This window comes from Xenopus laevis, chromosome 8L, assembly GCF_017654675.1.
Source record: "Xenopus laevis strain J_2021 chromosome 8L, Xenopus_laevis_v10.1, whole genome shotgun sequence".
In the NCBI taxonomy this organism is placed as follows: domain Eukaryota; kingdom Metazoa; phylum Chordata; class Amphibia; order Anura; family Pipidae; genus Xenopus; species Xenopus laevis.
Genome location: NC_054385.1, coordinates 96340253 through 96358467, shown reverse-complemented (window position 1 = coordinate 96358467; position 18215 = coordinate 96340253). Strand labels below are relative to the sequence as shown.

Genomic DNA, 18215 nt, shown 5'->3' with positions numbered 1-18215 from the left:
TATCATTCTCTGCACCATACTTAAAGGTAACTGAAAGGTGAACAACTTGCTTAAGAGGTATTGTTGTTCTAGTTATGTGGTACTAACACTCTTGTAACCCTTGTGTTACTATGTGACTATACTATGTGCACACTTTTAAATCACTTATACCTCTAACGCAAAAGGGTACATAAAATCCAGCTTTTGCGTTCAGAGTGCAAAACTAACTACACGGCCACGACTTTTAAAATAACAAGGACACTGGTCATCATTTCTTAAAGGAGAAGGAAACCTAGGTGGCGCAAAAACCCTCCCCCCCCGTGTGTTGCCCACCCTCCCTCGCGATCTTCTTCCTGCTTTGAACGGCGTTTTGGCGCATGCGCAGTAGGAGCATTTCGCCGGTACAGATCTACTGCGCATCCGTCAAAAGTCATGAAGTACTTTTGGCGCATGCGCAGTAGATCGTACCGGTGAAATGCTCCTACTGCGCATGCGCCGTTCAAAGCAGGAAGAAGATGTCGTCTGTGAACTCCCTGGACTGGACCTGCGCAGAAGGGTAAGTAACAAGTTAGGGGCATTTGCCCAGCGGGACAGGTAGGCCAGGGGGGACGAGGGAGGGTGGGCAACACACGGGAGGGGGGAGGGTTTTTGCGCCACTTAGGTTTCCTTCCCCTTTAAGTTCCACCACAGGCAGCAATAACGAGGCGCGCCCCCCCCCCCCCAGCGATAAGGTAACGCGCGCTCCCGCGCCCAGGTAGGCTCCGACCAACAGGGTGAGGGGGCGGGATCTATCCATGAATGGACAAATCAGACGCAGCGCAATGGTTTCTTCTTGTGACGTCGCACCTCTGTTCCTCTCCGCCTTATTTCTCTGGTTTCGGTACGGCAGCAGCAGTCGGAATTATACTGTCGGCGCTGTTGGTGTTTGTAGTGGCGGAGGGATTTTGTTGCTGGGTCTGCAGACGACGCTGAGAGGGGAAGCGGGCGGAGTGGCGGGCTGCCTGTTTGCCAACGAGCCCGGGCTTCCTTAAGCCTGTGTCTTATTCTCCCCGCCTAGCAGAGCTCGTCGCCCACAGACACGGTAAGAGCTACAAGGGGAACAGCACAGGCCCTGCACAGAAGGAGCTTATAGGGTTGGACAGGCCTCATCCCCGAGCTTTCCTGCTTTCCAGGGACGAACCATTTGCCTGTCACGTTGCTGGACAAGCGCCCCCCCCCCCATAGCTCTAATGGAATCTGCTGCTTTAGCCAAGACCTTAGAATTCTATTGAAACAAATATGGAATAGGGTTTGGGTATTGGGGTGTATTAAAGCCCAGTAGTGGGGGAGATAAGTAATAATAATGCCTTAAGCTTCATTTTTTCCACCCCTTTCCCCATCCAGATATGTCAGATTCCTACATGTTACTAAATTCACATAGACAGTTGTGTAGTGACAGTATCTGTATTAAGTTTACATGTCCAGCATTTCTATATTCAGACAGCTTATTGTAGTTGTCATGGAGACCACTACTACTAAATGGGATATCAAATGGTAGTGTTTACTCCTGTACCTGTTATCTGGCAATAATAATAATAACAACACAATTTGACTAAATGCTCCCCCCCCCAGTAAATGCTTCATCCTTCTTAATTCCGGATACGGCTAGAGCGTGAGCTCATGTGTAGCGAGCTGGTGTCTGGCTGTGCTGCTTCATCCCATTCACTGGAATTGGCCCATTTCGTGTTTACTCAGGCAGAGTCAGGTAGGCTGCTCATGTCCATTGCGAGTACACGAGAGACAGGTATTTCTAGGATGTCTTGGCTTTGAATCCCCTTTCCAGCCAAACAGCTTCCCTTGAATTCTAAAGGTTTATATCGTGAATAAAGTACCCCCTCTTGTAAATTGTAAGGATATTATAAGTTGCCGAGGAGTTTTATGACCATCCTGCCTCGTGTTTTTATACAGGTCATGGAACTCCAAGGTTACTTCTAATATCGTCATATTTTGCAACGGGGTACTTTCTTTATTATAATACACAAGTTTCAGCGAGTCACGTGACCGAAATGACATCAGAACTCACCGTTTATAACTGATGACATCAGAACTCACCGTTTATAAGGATATCATTTACAAGATATTCATGGCTTTTGTGTATTATAAGACACTATTGTTATATCATTCTAAGTGTTATCGTTGCAGTTCTGAAATGACAAATAATCCGTTCAAAATTTTCCTTAACTGCTTTTGAAGCTGGGGCCCAGTACTATTCAATGTTTGAGTCCGACTCGCCATTTGGAACCCTGGGGCATACTGGGGATGATATGAGCAGCCTTTGTGTCAAACCCATGTTTTTGCTTCCAAGTAGAGCACAAAATAACCAACGTTTAGGTTTAATTCAGGATGGGCACGATACTAGGAAATAAGCTTTTTATATATAATGATGTTTTGTCACAGGCACAAAAATTGCATTTGCCTGGTCGACAATGTATTTGTGTGTCCCTTGAAAATGAGTATAATTTCATATATTTTAATACCTTATTTCATTATCCCCCCCTCACCTTTTATGGGCACATTGGTCATGTCAAGGCACTTTGTGTAGTGTAACGTGAAGCTGCTGGACAGCCAGGAATCTTGAAATGGGGAAGAATGAGTATTCTTTTGGCTCTAGAGGGAATTTCAGCTGTAACTTGCTCGGTGCTGGAAATTAGGAGCCAGCTATAAAGTCACTGTGCCATTATTAAATGTCCATAGCAAAACAAGCGTTCCCTTATAAAGTGGTTTTCTGAGTCATATATGGGAGAGAATTGAAAGCTCCATCAGGACTGAAGGTATCAGACTGCTCCAACAATGGAAATAAAAGTGAGGTGATATACTTTGTTCATATTCATTGTATCTTTTTGTATTTAATGATGGAATTCAACAGTACGGCTCAAACTTTAGTTTTGTAACAATTTGTCTTTGTCCCCCTTTTAACTTATCCACTTTAATTTAGACTATAAGAACGGAGTATCACATTGTTGTTATGCTTAATGTAAGTATTTTGTCATTAGCAGTGCATGGTCGTTTATGATTCGGAGATTTGTTTTTTTTTGACTGGTTCAGTTTGGTGTTGGAGGCCTTGTATGCCTCGACAGTCCAAAATGTTTGTCAGGTGGAATATTTCACATGATTTATTTTGTTTTGAACCACCAAGCCTTGTGTATTTGAAAGCAATGCATTGTGTAACAGTGTAACTGTCAGTGATACCTCCAATGGGTTTTATGGCACCCAATCAGTTCAAGGGCTCCATAGACTTCTTTACAAGAATAATGAGCCTGCTACATTTAAAGGTTGAATAGGATTCATTTGTTAGTGATATTTTGCACAAATTGAAGCTGGTTAAAAATAATTGTATTTTGTTTCCCATGGGGTAGTCTGTTATAACTTGTATCCTCCTTGTGTTGGCCCTATAGGATCTGGTAAAACATATTTTGCACGCTTCTTATTATCTGTGTGTTAATGCAAATGGACGTCACCCATTGCAACGTGTGTGGGTATTTTTGTTTTAAATAACATGAAACTTGGGTAGTAGTGATAGACAGGTAAAAATTTCAACCGGCCCACCTTGCCAGCACCGAACTGACCAATCTCTGATTTCGGGGCGTGATTGATGAGATTATATAAATAGTGCAATCCATGTCCACTGTCTGGTGGGTAGCTGGTTGGGGATCAGCTGGACTGGTGTCAAATATGGCCAACCATCCACTCTAAGGGGCAATTGCTCACATCTCTATTGGGAAAATACTTAATTGCGTTGTATGTGTCCTATTTTATATCCAGTAATTTTATAGTTCATTATTTGAAAGTAAAAATAGCTCAGTGCTTTTAAAAATAGAGCTATTAATATTGGGCACAATTAGGATGCGTTTACCCTTATGTTACATGCAAACCTCCATGAAATCATTGGGACCACTGCTCTCCTTCTTGTAGTTCACACAAAAAACAGAATTTGCCACTGCCCTAAAACTGGAGCATGAATTTAAATGACTAAATAATAGTTGAAGTCCTTAAATATATGGAACAGAGACTCCATCCTATCTGTCAGCTTTCTTTAATAAATTATAACCATGGCACAGGGTTAGCCAAGTATAGAATACCTTTCATTTGTAGCCACGACTTGGTTCAGTGGATAAACGTGCCCATGCTTGCGATCATAGTTTCTCTGTAAGTACAAAGTCTACAATTATACATGACTGCAGTGCATTCCTGTGCAGAACATGGACTTGCTGCCAGCATTGGTGTTTCCCTCTCTGACAGGCAAAACATGTAACAGCACAAACACATCTTGCATAATAACACTAATAAACTTTAAAATATATCCATATAAACATTGCATGGTGATGTCACAGGTTGGTAATGAAAGATGTTACATTTAATTTAATTTGCATTCAACATTTCCGTGCGCTCCCTGGTATAGTCCCTATAGGGAAGTGAAATGCACAGAAAATCCAATGTATTGTTGAAAGGGTAAATGTATTTGGGTTTTGCCTGCACGAGGTGAGCATGTGGGTCTATGAAGGTTCTTATTCATCCAGGTCATGGTATATCTATAGAGGTGATCCCCAACCAGTGGTTCGTGAGCAACATGTAGCTTTCTGACCCATTGGATGTTGCTCCCAGTGGCCTCCAAGCAGGTGCTTATTTTTGACTAAAAGGCGAGTTTTGGTTAGATAAAAACCATTTGTACTGCCAAACCAACCTCCTGTTGGTTTTAAGTCCACATGGGAGCAACTGATACCCAAGCACAACCCTTATTTGGAAGCCCCAGGAACTTTTTGCATGCTTATGTTGCTCTCCGAAATAATTTTACACCTGAATGTGGCTCACGAGTAAAAAAGGTTGGGGACCCCTGATCTACAGTAATAAGTCCAATTTCCTTGAAGACGTTTCACTAGTCACCCGACTTCACTTTCTCAATTCAGAATGACCTGTATAAAAATATTTGTGGTTGGATACCCTGCTATCTTACTCCAATCAACACAATCTGATTTGTAAAACCAGCATGGGGTCAGAGACCTCATGGAGTTGATTTTATGATATGTATGAGTTGATAGCATGATTGGAGCTATGAGGTGTTATTAAACCATCCAGGGAGAGGTGCTAAAACAGCATTGTATTTTTTTCCGTTTTCACATAAATAGCTTCCTTGACCTGTCTTTTGGACCAACCCTCCTCCCTGTCCAGAATGTGAACTTGGCAGTCTTCAAACTGTGTGTCCTTTTTTTCCTTTGGATGTAGGTATACAGCGGAGTCCTGACCAGGGGAGCTGGCTCTCTTGTGCTGCCCCATACCTTTGTGTAATGGTTGTTTGGTTTCTCCCACGTAAATGTCGGAGCATATTACTCTTCTTATGCTTTGGTATTGGGTTTTTTGGACAAACCAGTTGTTGCCCCAGTTGTTGTGTTGCTGGGCTTAAAGGAGACGGGGATGCAGTGTTTATCGAAGATCCTTCTAAGTTTTTCTGACGCCCCAGAAATATATGGGAGGACTAAATTCTTTTGTCTGTACTGTTTTCCACCTTCACCGGTAGTTTCAGCTACTGGAGAACTGCTGAATATAATACTATAATAACTCAAAAACCACAAATAATAAAAAATGAAAAAGAATTACAAATTGTAATTGTTGAACCTATGATTAAGGGATAACTCCCGAAACGCGTTAGGTTTTTTCCAGCAGGATTTCCAATAAACCCTCTTTTTTCAGAAGTGCCGTCTGCCGTCGAATGTCTTGTCATAATACTATAATAACTCAAAAACCACAAATAATAAAAAATGAAAAACAATTACAAATTGTCTCAGAATATCACTCTCCGCATCATTCTAAAAGTAAACTCAAAGGTGAACAACCCCTTTAAACAGCTAATCTGTGTGTCCTCATGGCCTTGATTACACTTGTCAATCTTGGACTCTGAACAGTTTTTATTGCCATGAAATATACAAGTGATAGGAAAAGGGAACATGTTTTATCTTGAGATCTATGAGAGGCCATTTAATAGCAAGGAACATTTTATATGTATAGGTTGCCATAAAGATCACAGCACTTTGTTTTTGTTTTTAATCTTTATTTGAGGAAGTTGATGGGTATAACATGCAGAGTTTATCTCTTCAATATGCTTTTATCAGCCCCTTTCATGCTTGCAAGAATTGCTTGTGTTTAGGCAAGATGAATGCTGCACATGTTCTCAGTACTAAAGTATAAATCATCATATGAAATATTTTCTAAATGCTGAAATTGCAGTGGAAAAGATTACTGAGCCGTAATTAAGAATCTCTTCTTAGGGTGGTGGCACACGCTGCGATTCGGGGAGGTTTGTCGCCCAGCGACAAATCTTTTCTTTTTGGGGCGACTAATTTCCCCGTTGGCTAGAATGCGAATCACCGGCGGGGTGGCAGTCGGATCGATTCATTTTCCGAAGTCGCCTCACAAGGAAACTTCGGGCGACTTCAGAAAGCAGAATAGATCCGACTGCCATCCCCCTGGCGATTCAAATTCTCATCTGCGGGAAGTTGTTTCAAGAAAATTAGTCACCCCGGAATAGAGATTTGTCTGCTTATCTCCCCGAATCGCAGCATGACCAATGCCTGGAGGCATATTTACAGTGGGGACTGGGATGAGAACATTTCAGACTTCTGTATCCATATTGGTCTTTCGCCTTATTTATTTTTTTTGCATAATAAAAGAAAATGTATACATTCATAAAATAGTTTCAGGTTATTTGTAACTGTAGTTGCAGTTGAAAGCTGTGTTTGTTTATCCCTTTCTTTTCTCTGGGTCTCACTCTTAGCAATGTTTGGTTCCCCCAGGACTTTTAATCAGCTGACTCTTGTTACATTGTCTCAGGAGTCCGTGCCAATAATGTAAATAGTCATGTTTTTTGTAGGATTTTTTTTTTTTTTTTTAAATAACTTGGATGTGAAATATTTTGTTAAAGGGACAGAGAACCCCCCCCTCTAGGGGAAGTTTGGTTTCAGAAGCCTCTATACGTTCCCTGAATAGCAGAGGTGTGCAAAAGTAAATGCAGCTGCTGAAATACGTGCTATCCTGATGTCATCAGACTACAGGACTGAGCCATTGCAACCCATGTTGCGTACAATAGTGTTTTCCACAAGAAGGAGCACAATAGCAACTACTTTTTTTGCTTTTGTGAAGAATTGTAGAAAATATTTATGCAGTGTTGTTTAGAACAGTATTTCATAGTCTTCACTCCTAGAGTGGCTGAGCAGTGAATAAACTGGGAGAACTTTCTCTTTTCATTTCAATAGCAATACAAGCTATAGAACCCAAACTGTGCGTGAAGGAACATAAAACAATAAAAGGAGTACAAAATAGAAAACCGGAGTAGTATTTACAGGCCAGAGATGAATCTAGCAGAACTAGAAACCAATCGCATTACTATTAATGGACAAGGAAGGTGAAATCACGAATACCTGTGGGTCAAGAATGGCTGCAATCCCAGACTCCTGTAGCTTATAATATTTCTCTCTACTGCTATGCCTCTATGTGACCACACTATCATGTAGTCTTAGATCCAGAAACTAGACTTGAGCATGCACATTTGGGCTTCTTGGTGCATGTTCAGGAATGAGGCCTACAGAATGCCATCTGAGTGGTATTTTACAGGCCTGGAAGGTACAAAGGAGTCTTGATATCAATGTTATTAATTGGCAAGAAAGATAAAGGTATAGATAGTTGGTAGAAACTCTGTCAGCAGAGTATCATTTGGATCAGATTCAATGGAGTCCATTCTCCCCTAGTGTCATGTCCGTTAAATAAAGCCGCTAGGCCTAAAGTTCACCATACAAGGCCAGTATGTTCAGTGTGAGCACCACTCTGCCAACTGTATTGCATCTTGCAGGCGTTCCTTGTGTAGATCCAAGACACTGTATTGCATGTTGCAGGCGTACCTTGTGTAGATCCAAGACACTGTATTGCATGTTGCAGGCGTACCTTGTGAAGATCCAAGACGGTGCATTTTCAGAGAACAGGAGCTCCTGGCCCCGGGTCTAAGGATAGTGTCTAAATTCACAGGGCAGGGCAGCCTCAGTGATTAGCACATCACATTGTCCTTTAAATAGCTTTAAAAAATGTATTGTCTGATCTAGGATAATAGGATATTTCATCAGTGAAAAATATCCTGTTTAAATAAAGGGAAAAAATGAAACGACAAGCGTTTGAGCATTGCTTACTAATTTAATCCTGGATAATTGTTCCTATTATGATTACATAATCTGATTGCAGCACTGGTTTTTCTCTGGGAGAAGCTGAAGTAGGGTTGAGAAGTTAGTTACACAAGTGAATGGCACTAACAGAACTGCTAATAGGATCCCCCTTGGGATTAACCACATTGAGAAACTCTGGGCTGGCCGTAGCCTTAAGGTGGTCATAGACGTAGAGATCCGCTTGTTTGACGATGTCACCAAACGAGCGGATCACACTGAATGTTTCTTTGCCAACTCGTTTCACCCCCAGAAGAAATGCAGTGATAAGATGTTCTTGATTAACTGAATTTCAGGTGGCACAGAGTACTAGTGTGTTATGGTGTGTCCTTGGCCAGCACAAAAATACTGCATGTATCTCTTTGTACTGTTTGTTTTTCAACTAGTGAATACGACGATTTCATATAAATGTCAGCAATTTAAGCTTTGAGATATAGTAGTATTGTGTAAACTTCAGAAGGGGGCATGCTTTTGTTTTAGTTTTCATTAACAATGTCCTTTGTTCGATTTGCTGCATGCACAAACTTAACCTTGGCTTTTACTTATTTCTTTTTTTATCCTAAAGGACAAATGCTTTATTGGGTCGAGTGGATTTTAACCACACCTAAAATCTCTTACAGACTCTACATTCATCTCATTCCTTCACACTCCTACAGCCGTATAGAAAGACGCATACCACACCCTGCTGTCCTATTGTGCACTTTCCATTCCCATTACTTATGTACACTCTATACCTTTTTTTTATACTGAAATCTCACAATTATTTATAAATAAAGAGGTGTTTGTGAGTGAGCAGAACAGATCAGGCAGTACATTTGTGCACTTCATTTGTTATCCCTTCAAATGTAAGTTGTTTTTTTTTTTTTTATAAGTGTGAGAAACCCTCCCCTGGTTAACACCATGCCAATGCATATGTGCACTTGTAGCCTTAAAGGTCAAGTAATCCAATAAAATGCACTAAAATCATTTTCACATAGGGGGTTATTTAGAGCTATGTGAGTTTTTTTTTTTGTTTTTGTTTTTTTATTTTTAACCTGGACTGAACTCACAACTCAAATGGTTTCTAATTTAAAGAGAAAATGAAAATGTAATATTGACTTCCGTTTCTGATGTAATCAAGTTTATCTTCACTATCCCTCTCTCAGCATCTGTTTCTTCTCATTCTATCTTCATTCAGGAGTTGGATGTCAGATGAATGATACAATATTATAAGGGGGCTCCTTTTGCCTAGGAGAGGTATTAGAGCTCACTCTATTAAAATCGCCAGAAATCTTGTCTCTCTACATGCAGAATTTGTGCAAAAGGCAGTTATTTGTTAGATTTTGTTTGTACTGAAATAAGTTAATTGAGTGAGCTCTAATTAATCTGCCCCCCTTCCCTTCCAATGCAGAATTTATAATGGATTGTATTTAGAAATTCTCTTACTTCAGTATAAGGAAGCTTATATTAAATTTTCATTTTCGTTATGTTCACCTTTATTAAAGAAAACTGGAATGGAAAAAACTTGAATCTGTGAGCAACCTTAAGGGTAGGACTCAACAAATGTTTTCGACGCAATCCGACGCGCTGCGACAAAACGCATGCAACAAAAATAATGTAAGTAATAGAATTGTCACATGGTGTCGCAGCGTTGATCTGACGCGACACAACTGTCGGATACAGACGCAGCATGTCTCGTCGGATCAACCTTGAATTGATCGAGTTTTCAAGCCGAAAAAAACGTTATCATTGTGAAGGCTTAAGGGACCTCTGCCATTGACTTCTACATGACCTCAACAGGTTTTAGATGGTGTATTTTCAGATTTTAGCAATTTGCAGGGTTGGGGTATAGTAAACCTTGAAAAATTTCAGTTTTTTTTTTTTTAACTTAAAAATGTAACCTCAAACTCAATTTTTTTTATGTGGAAAACACAACTCGAACCGTAATGTTAACTTTTTACTAGTAGGTCTGTATTTTAACATCATTCCTGAAATCCTACTATTAGTTGTTGAAACTACCTTGTGTTTTTGTTGGGGCTTTTGGGTACAGTTGATGAATATGCATCACCTGAGGCTTGTTTGATCAGTTGAGTTCAAGTGGTCACCCAGACAGTTGCCATTTGTGTCACAAAGAGGTGCCTAAAACTATACAACTGTTTGTTCTGTGCACACAGATTTAGGAGTGGCAGCTGAAACTAAATAGCACTACAGTAACCTGAGCTGATTAAAAGCAACGAAATGGTGTTAAAACCAACACATCCACTCATATGGCTTCCTAGTGTAGCCCAGATTGGTTGATAGAACAGTATTTCAGTTAGGACTGAGCACTCACAGGAAGTATAGCTCCAGGGGTCATTTACAGCAGTGTGCTGATACTATAGGTCAGAGTTGGGGAGCAACACAAGCATGAAAAAGTCCATAGGGGTGCCAAATAATGGCTGTGATTGGCTATTTGGTAGCCCCTATGTGGATTAGCAACCTACAGGAGGCTCTACTTCGTTTTATGCAATTAAAACTTGCTTCCAAGCCTGGAATTCAAAAATAAGCCCCTATTTTGGGGACACAGAGAGCAACATCCATGGGGTTGGAGAAAAACATGTTGCTCACGAGCTACTGGTTGGGGATCACTGCTATAGGTGCTGAAGTAGAATGGGGTCATGTATTAAGACGCAAAGTTTGCAATTCTAATAACCCATGACAACCAGTGAGGTGTTTGGTTTTAACCGTTACAGGTATGGGACCGGTTATCCAGAATGCTCGGGACCTGGGGTTTTCCATATAACAGATCTTTCTGTAATCTACATTAAATAAACCCAATAGGCTGGTTTTGCTTCCAATAAGGATTAATGAGATCTTCGTTTGGATCAAGTACAAGGTACTGTTTTAATACTACAGTGAAAAAGGAAATTTTGCATTATATGGATAAAATGGAGTCTAGGGGAGACGCCTTTACCATAATTCGGAGCTTTCTGGATAATGGGTTTCTGGATAACGGATCCTATACCTGTACATGTTAAGTGGCTGCTATATACTGCATTGCTAAACCAGGTGCACACAGTGCGATTGTTGTTACATAACCACAATGTATCTACTGCTTGCAGGAGATTGCTTATATAAAAGAACAATTGGCTGGGTTTGCGTGTAACAAGCCTTCCTTGCTCCCTTGGGGTCATTGACCCATAGGCCGATCGGTTGGATATTGTATAGTTGAACCGCACACATACACACGTGTATATATCCGAATTGCTGTGTGGCATCTTCCAATGTAAAAACAACTTCTCAAACACTATCTTCTCACATAGGAATAAAACAGAACACTGCCCTAGCTTTATACACAATCCTCTTACGTTTTACTCTGTATTTAAAAAACAAAAGGCAAATCCTGTGTGTGCATTACTCCTATTTTCCTTCATCCTATTTGCAGATTCCAAGATTGTTTCATGTGGTATACACCCATTTTATTTGGCTGAAAACTCGGTGACCATGAAAATAAAGATTATTGTTCTCGGGCGCAGTGTGTATGTTTTTTGGCAGTATCTGTAAGTGCCAGTAATTGCACATTGTCTGTAGATGCCTTATAGTCACTCGTTGTGTGCAGCAATCTGGTCTATTCCTGATAAACCCATGGCTGCAGAGTTCTTATGAAATCAAAGGATTCATCACAAGAAATATTTGTTTCAACTAGACGGATTTTATTTTTAAATATTAGCTCTGAAACCTTTTTCAAATAATGTAGACACCAGCGTTCTAAAACCTTTTCTGGTTGCTCTTCAGTTTCTATTTTTTGTCCTCTTTTAAAAATAAAAATAAATAGTCCTCTGCCTAGGAGCTGAAGCTTTACGGTCAATCTGTGTAGTATACCAAAAGTTTATGTAAAGGTGAACTTCCCCTTTAACGAGCTTTTAAAACATTTTACAGTTTCTATGTCAAAAGACCCATTGTCTTAGGTGGCACATAGGAGGGTAAATAGGTAGGTTTGTTCAGCAAACTGTATATATGTGAACATTTGTTGGTATGAATGGCACCGGAGTGGATCTTTGAGTGTTTGCTCACAGGAGACAGAAGGCTGAATGTAGGAATAGGCAATTGCCTGTCACAGTATGGTGTAACTGGAGTCCCTGCAAATGATCTAGGAAATGGTAAATAGCTGAGAGTGTAATTTGTTTAATTTAGCTTTACTATCAGGGTGTTGCTCTGGACGGCACTATTTTGGCAGCCATGCCGCTTGTGTATCTGTTTCCTCCTGATCAAACAAACCTCAAACAGCAGGCTAGTAATCTCTTATTGCAGACATTTCCACAGAGCACTATCCCCATCACAAACTGGTTTTAATAATGTTCTGTCATTGTTTAACTGAAAAGAGAAATCGTGCATTCGGTATGTATGGGTACCCTTCTTCAGCAGGCTGCCAGCAGCTCATCAAGGGTCTCAAACGGACACCTGCAGATGTTCTTGTCCATAATGTTGGCCTGTGAATGAATTGCTTGCGGCTTCTGCTTTCAATGGTGGCACTTCCCATAGCGTTGGACAGCTGTGCAAGGCAACCATAAGCACACTTTCACTGCACGTCGTTTATGGTTTTATTAAATCTCATGCGACGCCTGGTCTGTAAAGGTGGCAATACATGTGGACAATATGATCAGGACAGTCATTTAAATGCCCATATACCAAAAGGCAGACATTGAAGGGTCAGTATATTCCCTTTTTCAACATTAGTTTAATGCATAGGGGTTGGCTGAACATACCTTTTGCATATAGTTTTAATTACAAAACACTGGTTTATTGTTATTTCCTACAATAGAAAGGGCGAAATCTGAAATTGAACGTCAAGTTACATTTCATATTTTGCTTGTATGAGCATACTCAAAACAAATCTGCAGTCCATAGAGAGGCCCTCTGTATAAACAAGCTCCCGGCTTCCTCCAGCTCCTATTTGTTCAAGCTTACAGCCAAGAAGCAGCTTGATATATAAAGGGCTTCTCTATGAACTATTGATTGGCTTTACCTTTGAGATAACTTTTAGTATGATGTAGAGTGTGACATTCTGACAATTTGCAATTGCTTTTCATTTTTCATTAGTTAAGGTTTTTGAATTATTTAGCTTTTTATTCAGCAGCTTTTCAATCCAAAGAGGGTCCAAATTTCCCTAGCAACCATGCATTGATTTGCATAAGAGACTGGAATAAGAATAGGGGAGGCCTGAATATAAAGATGAGTAATACAAAATGAACAATAACAATACATTTGTAACCTTACAGAGCATTTGATTTTTGGAAGGGAGTCAGCGACGCCCATTTGAAAGCTGTCAAAGAGGCAGAGGAAAAATGCAAATAATTATAAAACTATAAAAAAAAAAAAAAAACAATGAAAACCAATTGAAAAGTTGCTTAGAATTGGCCTTTCTATAACATACTAAAAGTTACCTTAAAGGTGAACCATCCCTTTAATTTTACAAGCAATAGGAAAACACAGGTCTACTGCCCCTTTAAGCAAATGGATCTTTGCATGTCCGCATCCCTAAAACTAATTGAAGAGATGGCTAGTTTGTGCCACTGCCCAAATTCACATGCAAAATGTTTACTTTGTTTGAACAGTTTCTTTTTCTGCTTCTGAACCATTTTTTATTTTGTTTTCCCCCAGCAACAGTATTGGAGCACAGTGTCAAGAACGTGAAGCAAAATGGACTGGATCTGACATTTAGCCCTGTATGCAAGGAGTTAGGATGAATTCCTGCAGAGCAGGGCTCCACAGGGAACCACTGAAATCCACCCCGTTTGCATACCAACATGTCAAGAGGTGAGCAAAAGCTGCCACAGCTCAAATTGTTGCCTTTTATCACTGCAATTGCTAGTGGTTTGCCATCAAAGTTGGGGAGATCTTTCATGTTTTGTTTGACATAATGCTGTTGAGTCGATGAGACCATTTATGCCTGCTATTCTATCTATCAACAAAGAGTTTAGAAAACTGAGGTTTACTGTATATAACATTGTCTTTAAACCAATAACCTGACCTCTTAAAGGGGTTGTTCGCCTTCCAACACTTTTTTCAGTTCAGTTGGTTTCAGATAGTTCACCAGAAATAGACTTTTTCCAATCACTTTCTATTTTCTACGTGTGACCATTTTCCAAAAGTCTAATTTTCACCTTCTAAAGCAGCTTTGGGGGGGTGTCACTGACTCTGTAATCTGTTATAAATTGATATGTTTCTTATCATTGTCCCTGATGAGTAGAGTTTGAGCAGAGCTGCCCTGAGTTTTATTAGGGTGGTGACACACTAAGATTCCAGGGAGATTAGTCACCCAGCGACAAATTGCCTCTTCTTGGAGCAACTAATCTCCCCATAAAGCCTTCCCACTGGCTAGAATGTAAATCACTGGAGGGATGCCACTCTGAACGCTTCATTTTCCGAAGTGATACGAAGTTGCCTCACGAGGAAACTTCAGGCGACTTCAGAAAACGAAGCGATCCAAGTACCATCCTGCCAGCGAATTACATTCTAGCCAGTGGGAAGGCTTTATGGGGAGATTAGTCGCCCGCAGAAGAGGAAATTTTCGCTGGGTGACAATGCTGCTGAGAAATGTATAAACTAAATGTTAAAATTGTAACAGTTTGGAGTCTGCCCCTGAATTACTGAACTGCCACACTGAAATACCAGAGACGGGGACATTAAACTTAGATTTTGGAGAAACAGTAAAAAGTAAAAAAATTAAAGCAACTGAAAAAAGTCGTTATATCTAGATGACTAAAAAAGTGTTTAGAAGGTGAATGAACCCTTTAACATTAAAGGGATACTGTTATGGGAAATCCAATTCTCAAAAGAGCATGGCGCTATGGGGCTAGACAGTTTCCCAGCTGCCCCAGTCATGTGACTTGTGTTTAGGATGGAATTACTTTCTGGCAGGCTGTTATTTCTCCTACTCCTACTAATTGAATCAGTCTCAGTGGGACTTGGCTTTTACTATTGAGTGCTGTTCTTAGATCTACCAGGCAGCCGTTATCTTGTGTTAGGGAGCTGCTATCTGGTTACCTTCCCATTATTCTGGTGTTAGGCTGCTGGGGGGGGGGTGATATCACTCCAACTTGCAGTAAAAAGTGACTAAAGTTTATCAGAGCACAAGTCACATGAGTCACATGAGGAAACTGACAATATGTCTAGCCCCATGTCAGATTTCAAAATTGAATATAAAAAAACATTTACTCTTTTGAAAAATGGATTTCAGCAGTATAAACTGATGCGTTTTGGGAAAAAACATGTTTTCCCATGATTGTATCCCTTTAAATTAGTCTGTTCTGAATAGCTGTTTTTGTATATACCGGTCGGTGTCTTAAGCCATTTCCAGGGGTAGATGTACAATTTTAACACATAGTAGGACTCCTTTAAACACAATAGGGCTCAGATACTAACATAGGGGTCACATTGATGAAGTGCAGTTGCCTGAAGTAACCAAACAGCAATTGTTTTAGATCAGTTGATCAAATGAATGAAAGATATGATTGATTGCTATGGCCAACTGTACTGTTGTGCAATTCAATACAGATATACTGTATATTTCCCACTGTAATGAGTAACCATTTCCATTGAAGAAGTGGCAGAAATATCTCTGAAGATTTCAGCAGAGTGCACAGAGCTTTGTTGTAAACTCACTTGACAAAATGCCTGGGAATGCCACTATTTTACTTGGAGTAGGTGATAGTTCTGGACATATGGTAAACTTGCCACAGAGCCTCACAAAGTGAAGGAGGTTGCCTTTGCAATTTCATTCAGCTTTACTTTTTTGAAACCTTTTGTTTCAAGTTTTTAGATGAAAGTATCAACAAAGAACCCATTTTCCCCACTGCTATAAAGCTATAAAGTAATGTGCATATATAGAGCCAAACAATTGTCAAATGCACTAACACCATGTAATAAAGCATGTACTAAACAAGAAGGCTCCAATCACTTGTTGAATTTTGTCTCCCATGCTGTGACCAAGTCAGTGAAAGTAATAGACATTAAGATAAGAGTAATTCTTTTTGTATAATTACTTTTCTCTGTACTTGACACCAGCTGTATGACTTAAGATTAGTTTTGTTGAGTTGTACAGATTTAGCAAGTCATAACTTTCATGTTCTGTGTTGCAGGGCTTCTGGAATGCATTTAAAGCCATATCATAAGTTGCAGAAAAAAGAATTGTTCCTTGAAATTCGATCAAATCGAGGCATGCATCTCAACAACCAAGGCTCTGCTAATCAAGAAAAATATAATGGCGCTACTAAGAGTTGTTTACCCTCCGCTGAAAACCAAGCTCGAAGGCCACTTGGAGCGATTTCGCAGAATACTATGTGCAATACAGTAAGCAATAGCCCAGCTACCAGTTTTAAGTGTAGGGCTAAGAATGTCCCATCGGCAACAATTCACCAGGGTGAGGAAGATGAGGGTTCATTGGATATATGTGCAATTATCAAGCCTGGAAATACAAAGGAGAAGATAGCCTTCTTTGCAGCTCATCACTGCACTAACAATAAGAGCAGCTCCATGAAAATCAAAAGTAGTGGGGATATGAATGGTAGGGCTGCCAAAAGGAGAAAAAAGTCTGTGGATCTGAAGCGTATAAAGAGCCAACTGGAAAAGATGCAAGAGGCACATAAAAAATGCTTCTTGCCTGAACCACTTCACAATGGAGTTGATAACTGCTCTGTTAATTTTGTCACAGGTGGTGAAGGAATTCTTCCAAGCAGACCACTTTCTGTAATAGAGATGGTAGCCTTTTTAGAGCAAAGAGCAAATACGTTACTTTCTGCTAAACCTTTCACCAATTACAATCCTTCAAGATTTACCAGCACCTCTAAGTGTGCTATTCCTGCCTCCGTGTCCTTATTGACGCTCCGAACCTGTGAAAGACAAACGGACAAAGACTCCTCTGAGAAGACTGAACAACTAGAATCTGTGTGCGTGTTGGAGATGGTTGCTAAACTAGAGTCGGAATGCTTGAGGCACCAGAATGAACGTGATTCTGGCAGCCTGTCAAGGAGCAATAGCTTTAGAAGGAATGTCGGACGAATGTTGCTAGCAAGTGGCTCTCAACAGGACAACAGCGACTCTCAAAATGTCCCTACTGCAGGCAGCGAAACCGATGCAAACGTTGCAGCTTCTTCCATGGAAGACCAAATCCCTCCCAACAAGGAAGAACATTTAGTTGTAAAATCATGGGAAAATTGTCTTCAAATTAAGCCTCACGAAATGGAGTCCATGCCGCCTGCAGGCGATACCTGTGTGGGAAACGTAGACCTGGAACTTGTAAGGGAAACCTATATGAAAATTAGAAATAGGTGTGATATTGCTGTGTCTGTGAACCCTTGCACGTTTTCTTTCTCTCTCCGTATAAATGCAGTCGAATGTGGCCCAGATTCACCAGAGACTCCCAGTGGGAATACTCGTGCAGCCGAAGAAAGTGTGGGGAGCTTTGATAGGCTTTCTGACTCCTGCGCTGAGGCTGCTGATATATTGATGCATACATTCTCTGATCAGGAAGTAGAGTGCACACAAGATAAAGCTTTAATTTTACCAGGGGATCCGTGCCCTGGAACCTTATTTTTTCAGTGTGATCAAAGTGGCCAGAATCATGCACGTGTACAACTGAATGCGGAGGTGAAGTCCCAAGCAGAGGTCTTAAAAGCAAATGCATTTGACAGTGCTCTGCGCTTACAGAATAGCTCATTTACTGCACAATATGCTGTTTCTGTATCTCCGCTCGAAAGCGAATCTCAGGTACTTGACACCTCTGTAAAGAGACCAGTGTCTCACGGCTTTTTAGAGACCAGATTCAAAATCCAGCAGCTCCTGGAGCCGCAACAGTACATGGCTTTCTTGCCACACCATATTTTAGTTAAGATTTTTCGATTTCTTCCGACAAGAACCCTGGCAGCTTTAAAATGCACTTCTTGTTACTTCAAATTCATCATTGAACATTATGACATTCGACCTTGCGACTCTCTCTGGGTTCAGGATCCGCGTTACAAGGACGATCCTTGCAAACAGTGC

The 18215-nt window shown here is 40.5% G+C and overlaps 1 protein-coding gene across 1 annotated transcript in view; it reads left to right on the top strand.

Annotated features, from left to right (window-relative positions):
* The first annotated feature begins 850 nt into the window (after window positions 1-850).
* fbxo34.L (F-box protein 34 L homeolog) overlaps window positions 851-18215 on the top strand; it is an 18459-nt gene continuing 1094 nt past the window's right edge. Inside the window, 3 exon segments of the mRNA NM_001097840.1 lie at window positions 851-1060; window positions 13836-13991; window positions 16316-18215. The exon segment at window positions 16316-18215 is cut by the window's right edge and continues 1094 nt beyond it. Coding sequence (NP_001091309.1) covers window positions 16395-18215 — 1821 coding nt within the window. The 5' untranslated portion in view covers window positions 851-1060; window positions 13836-13991; window positions 16316-16394.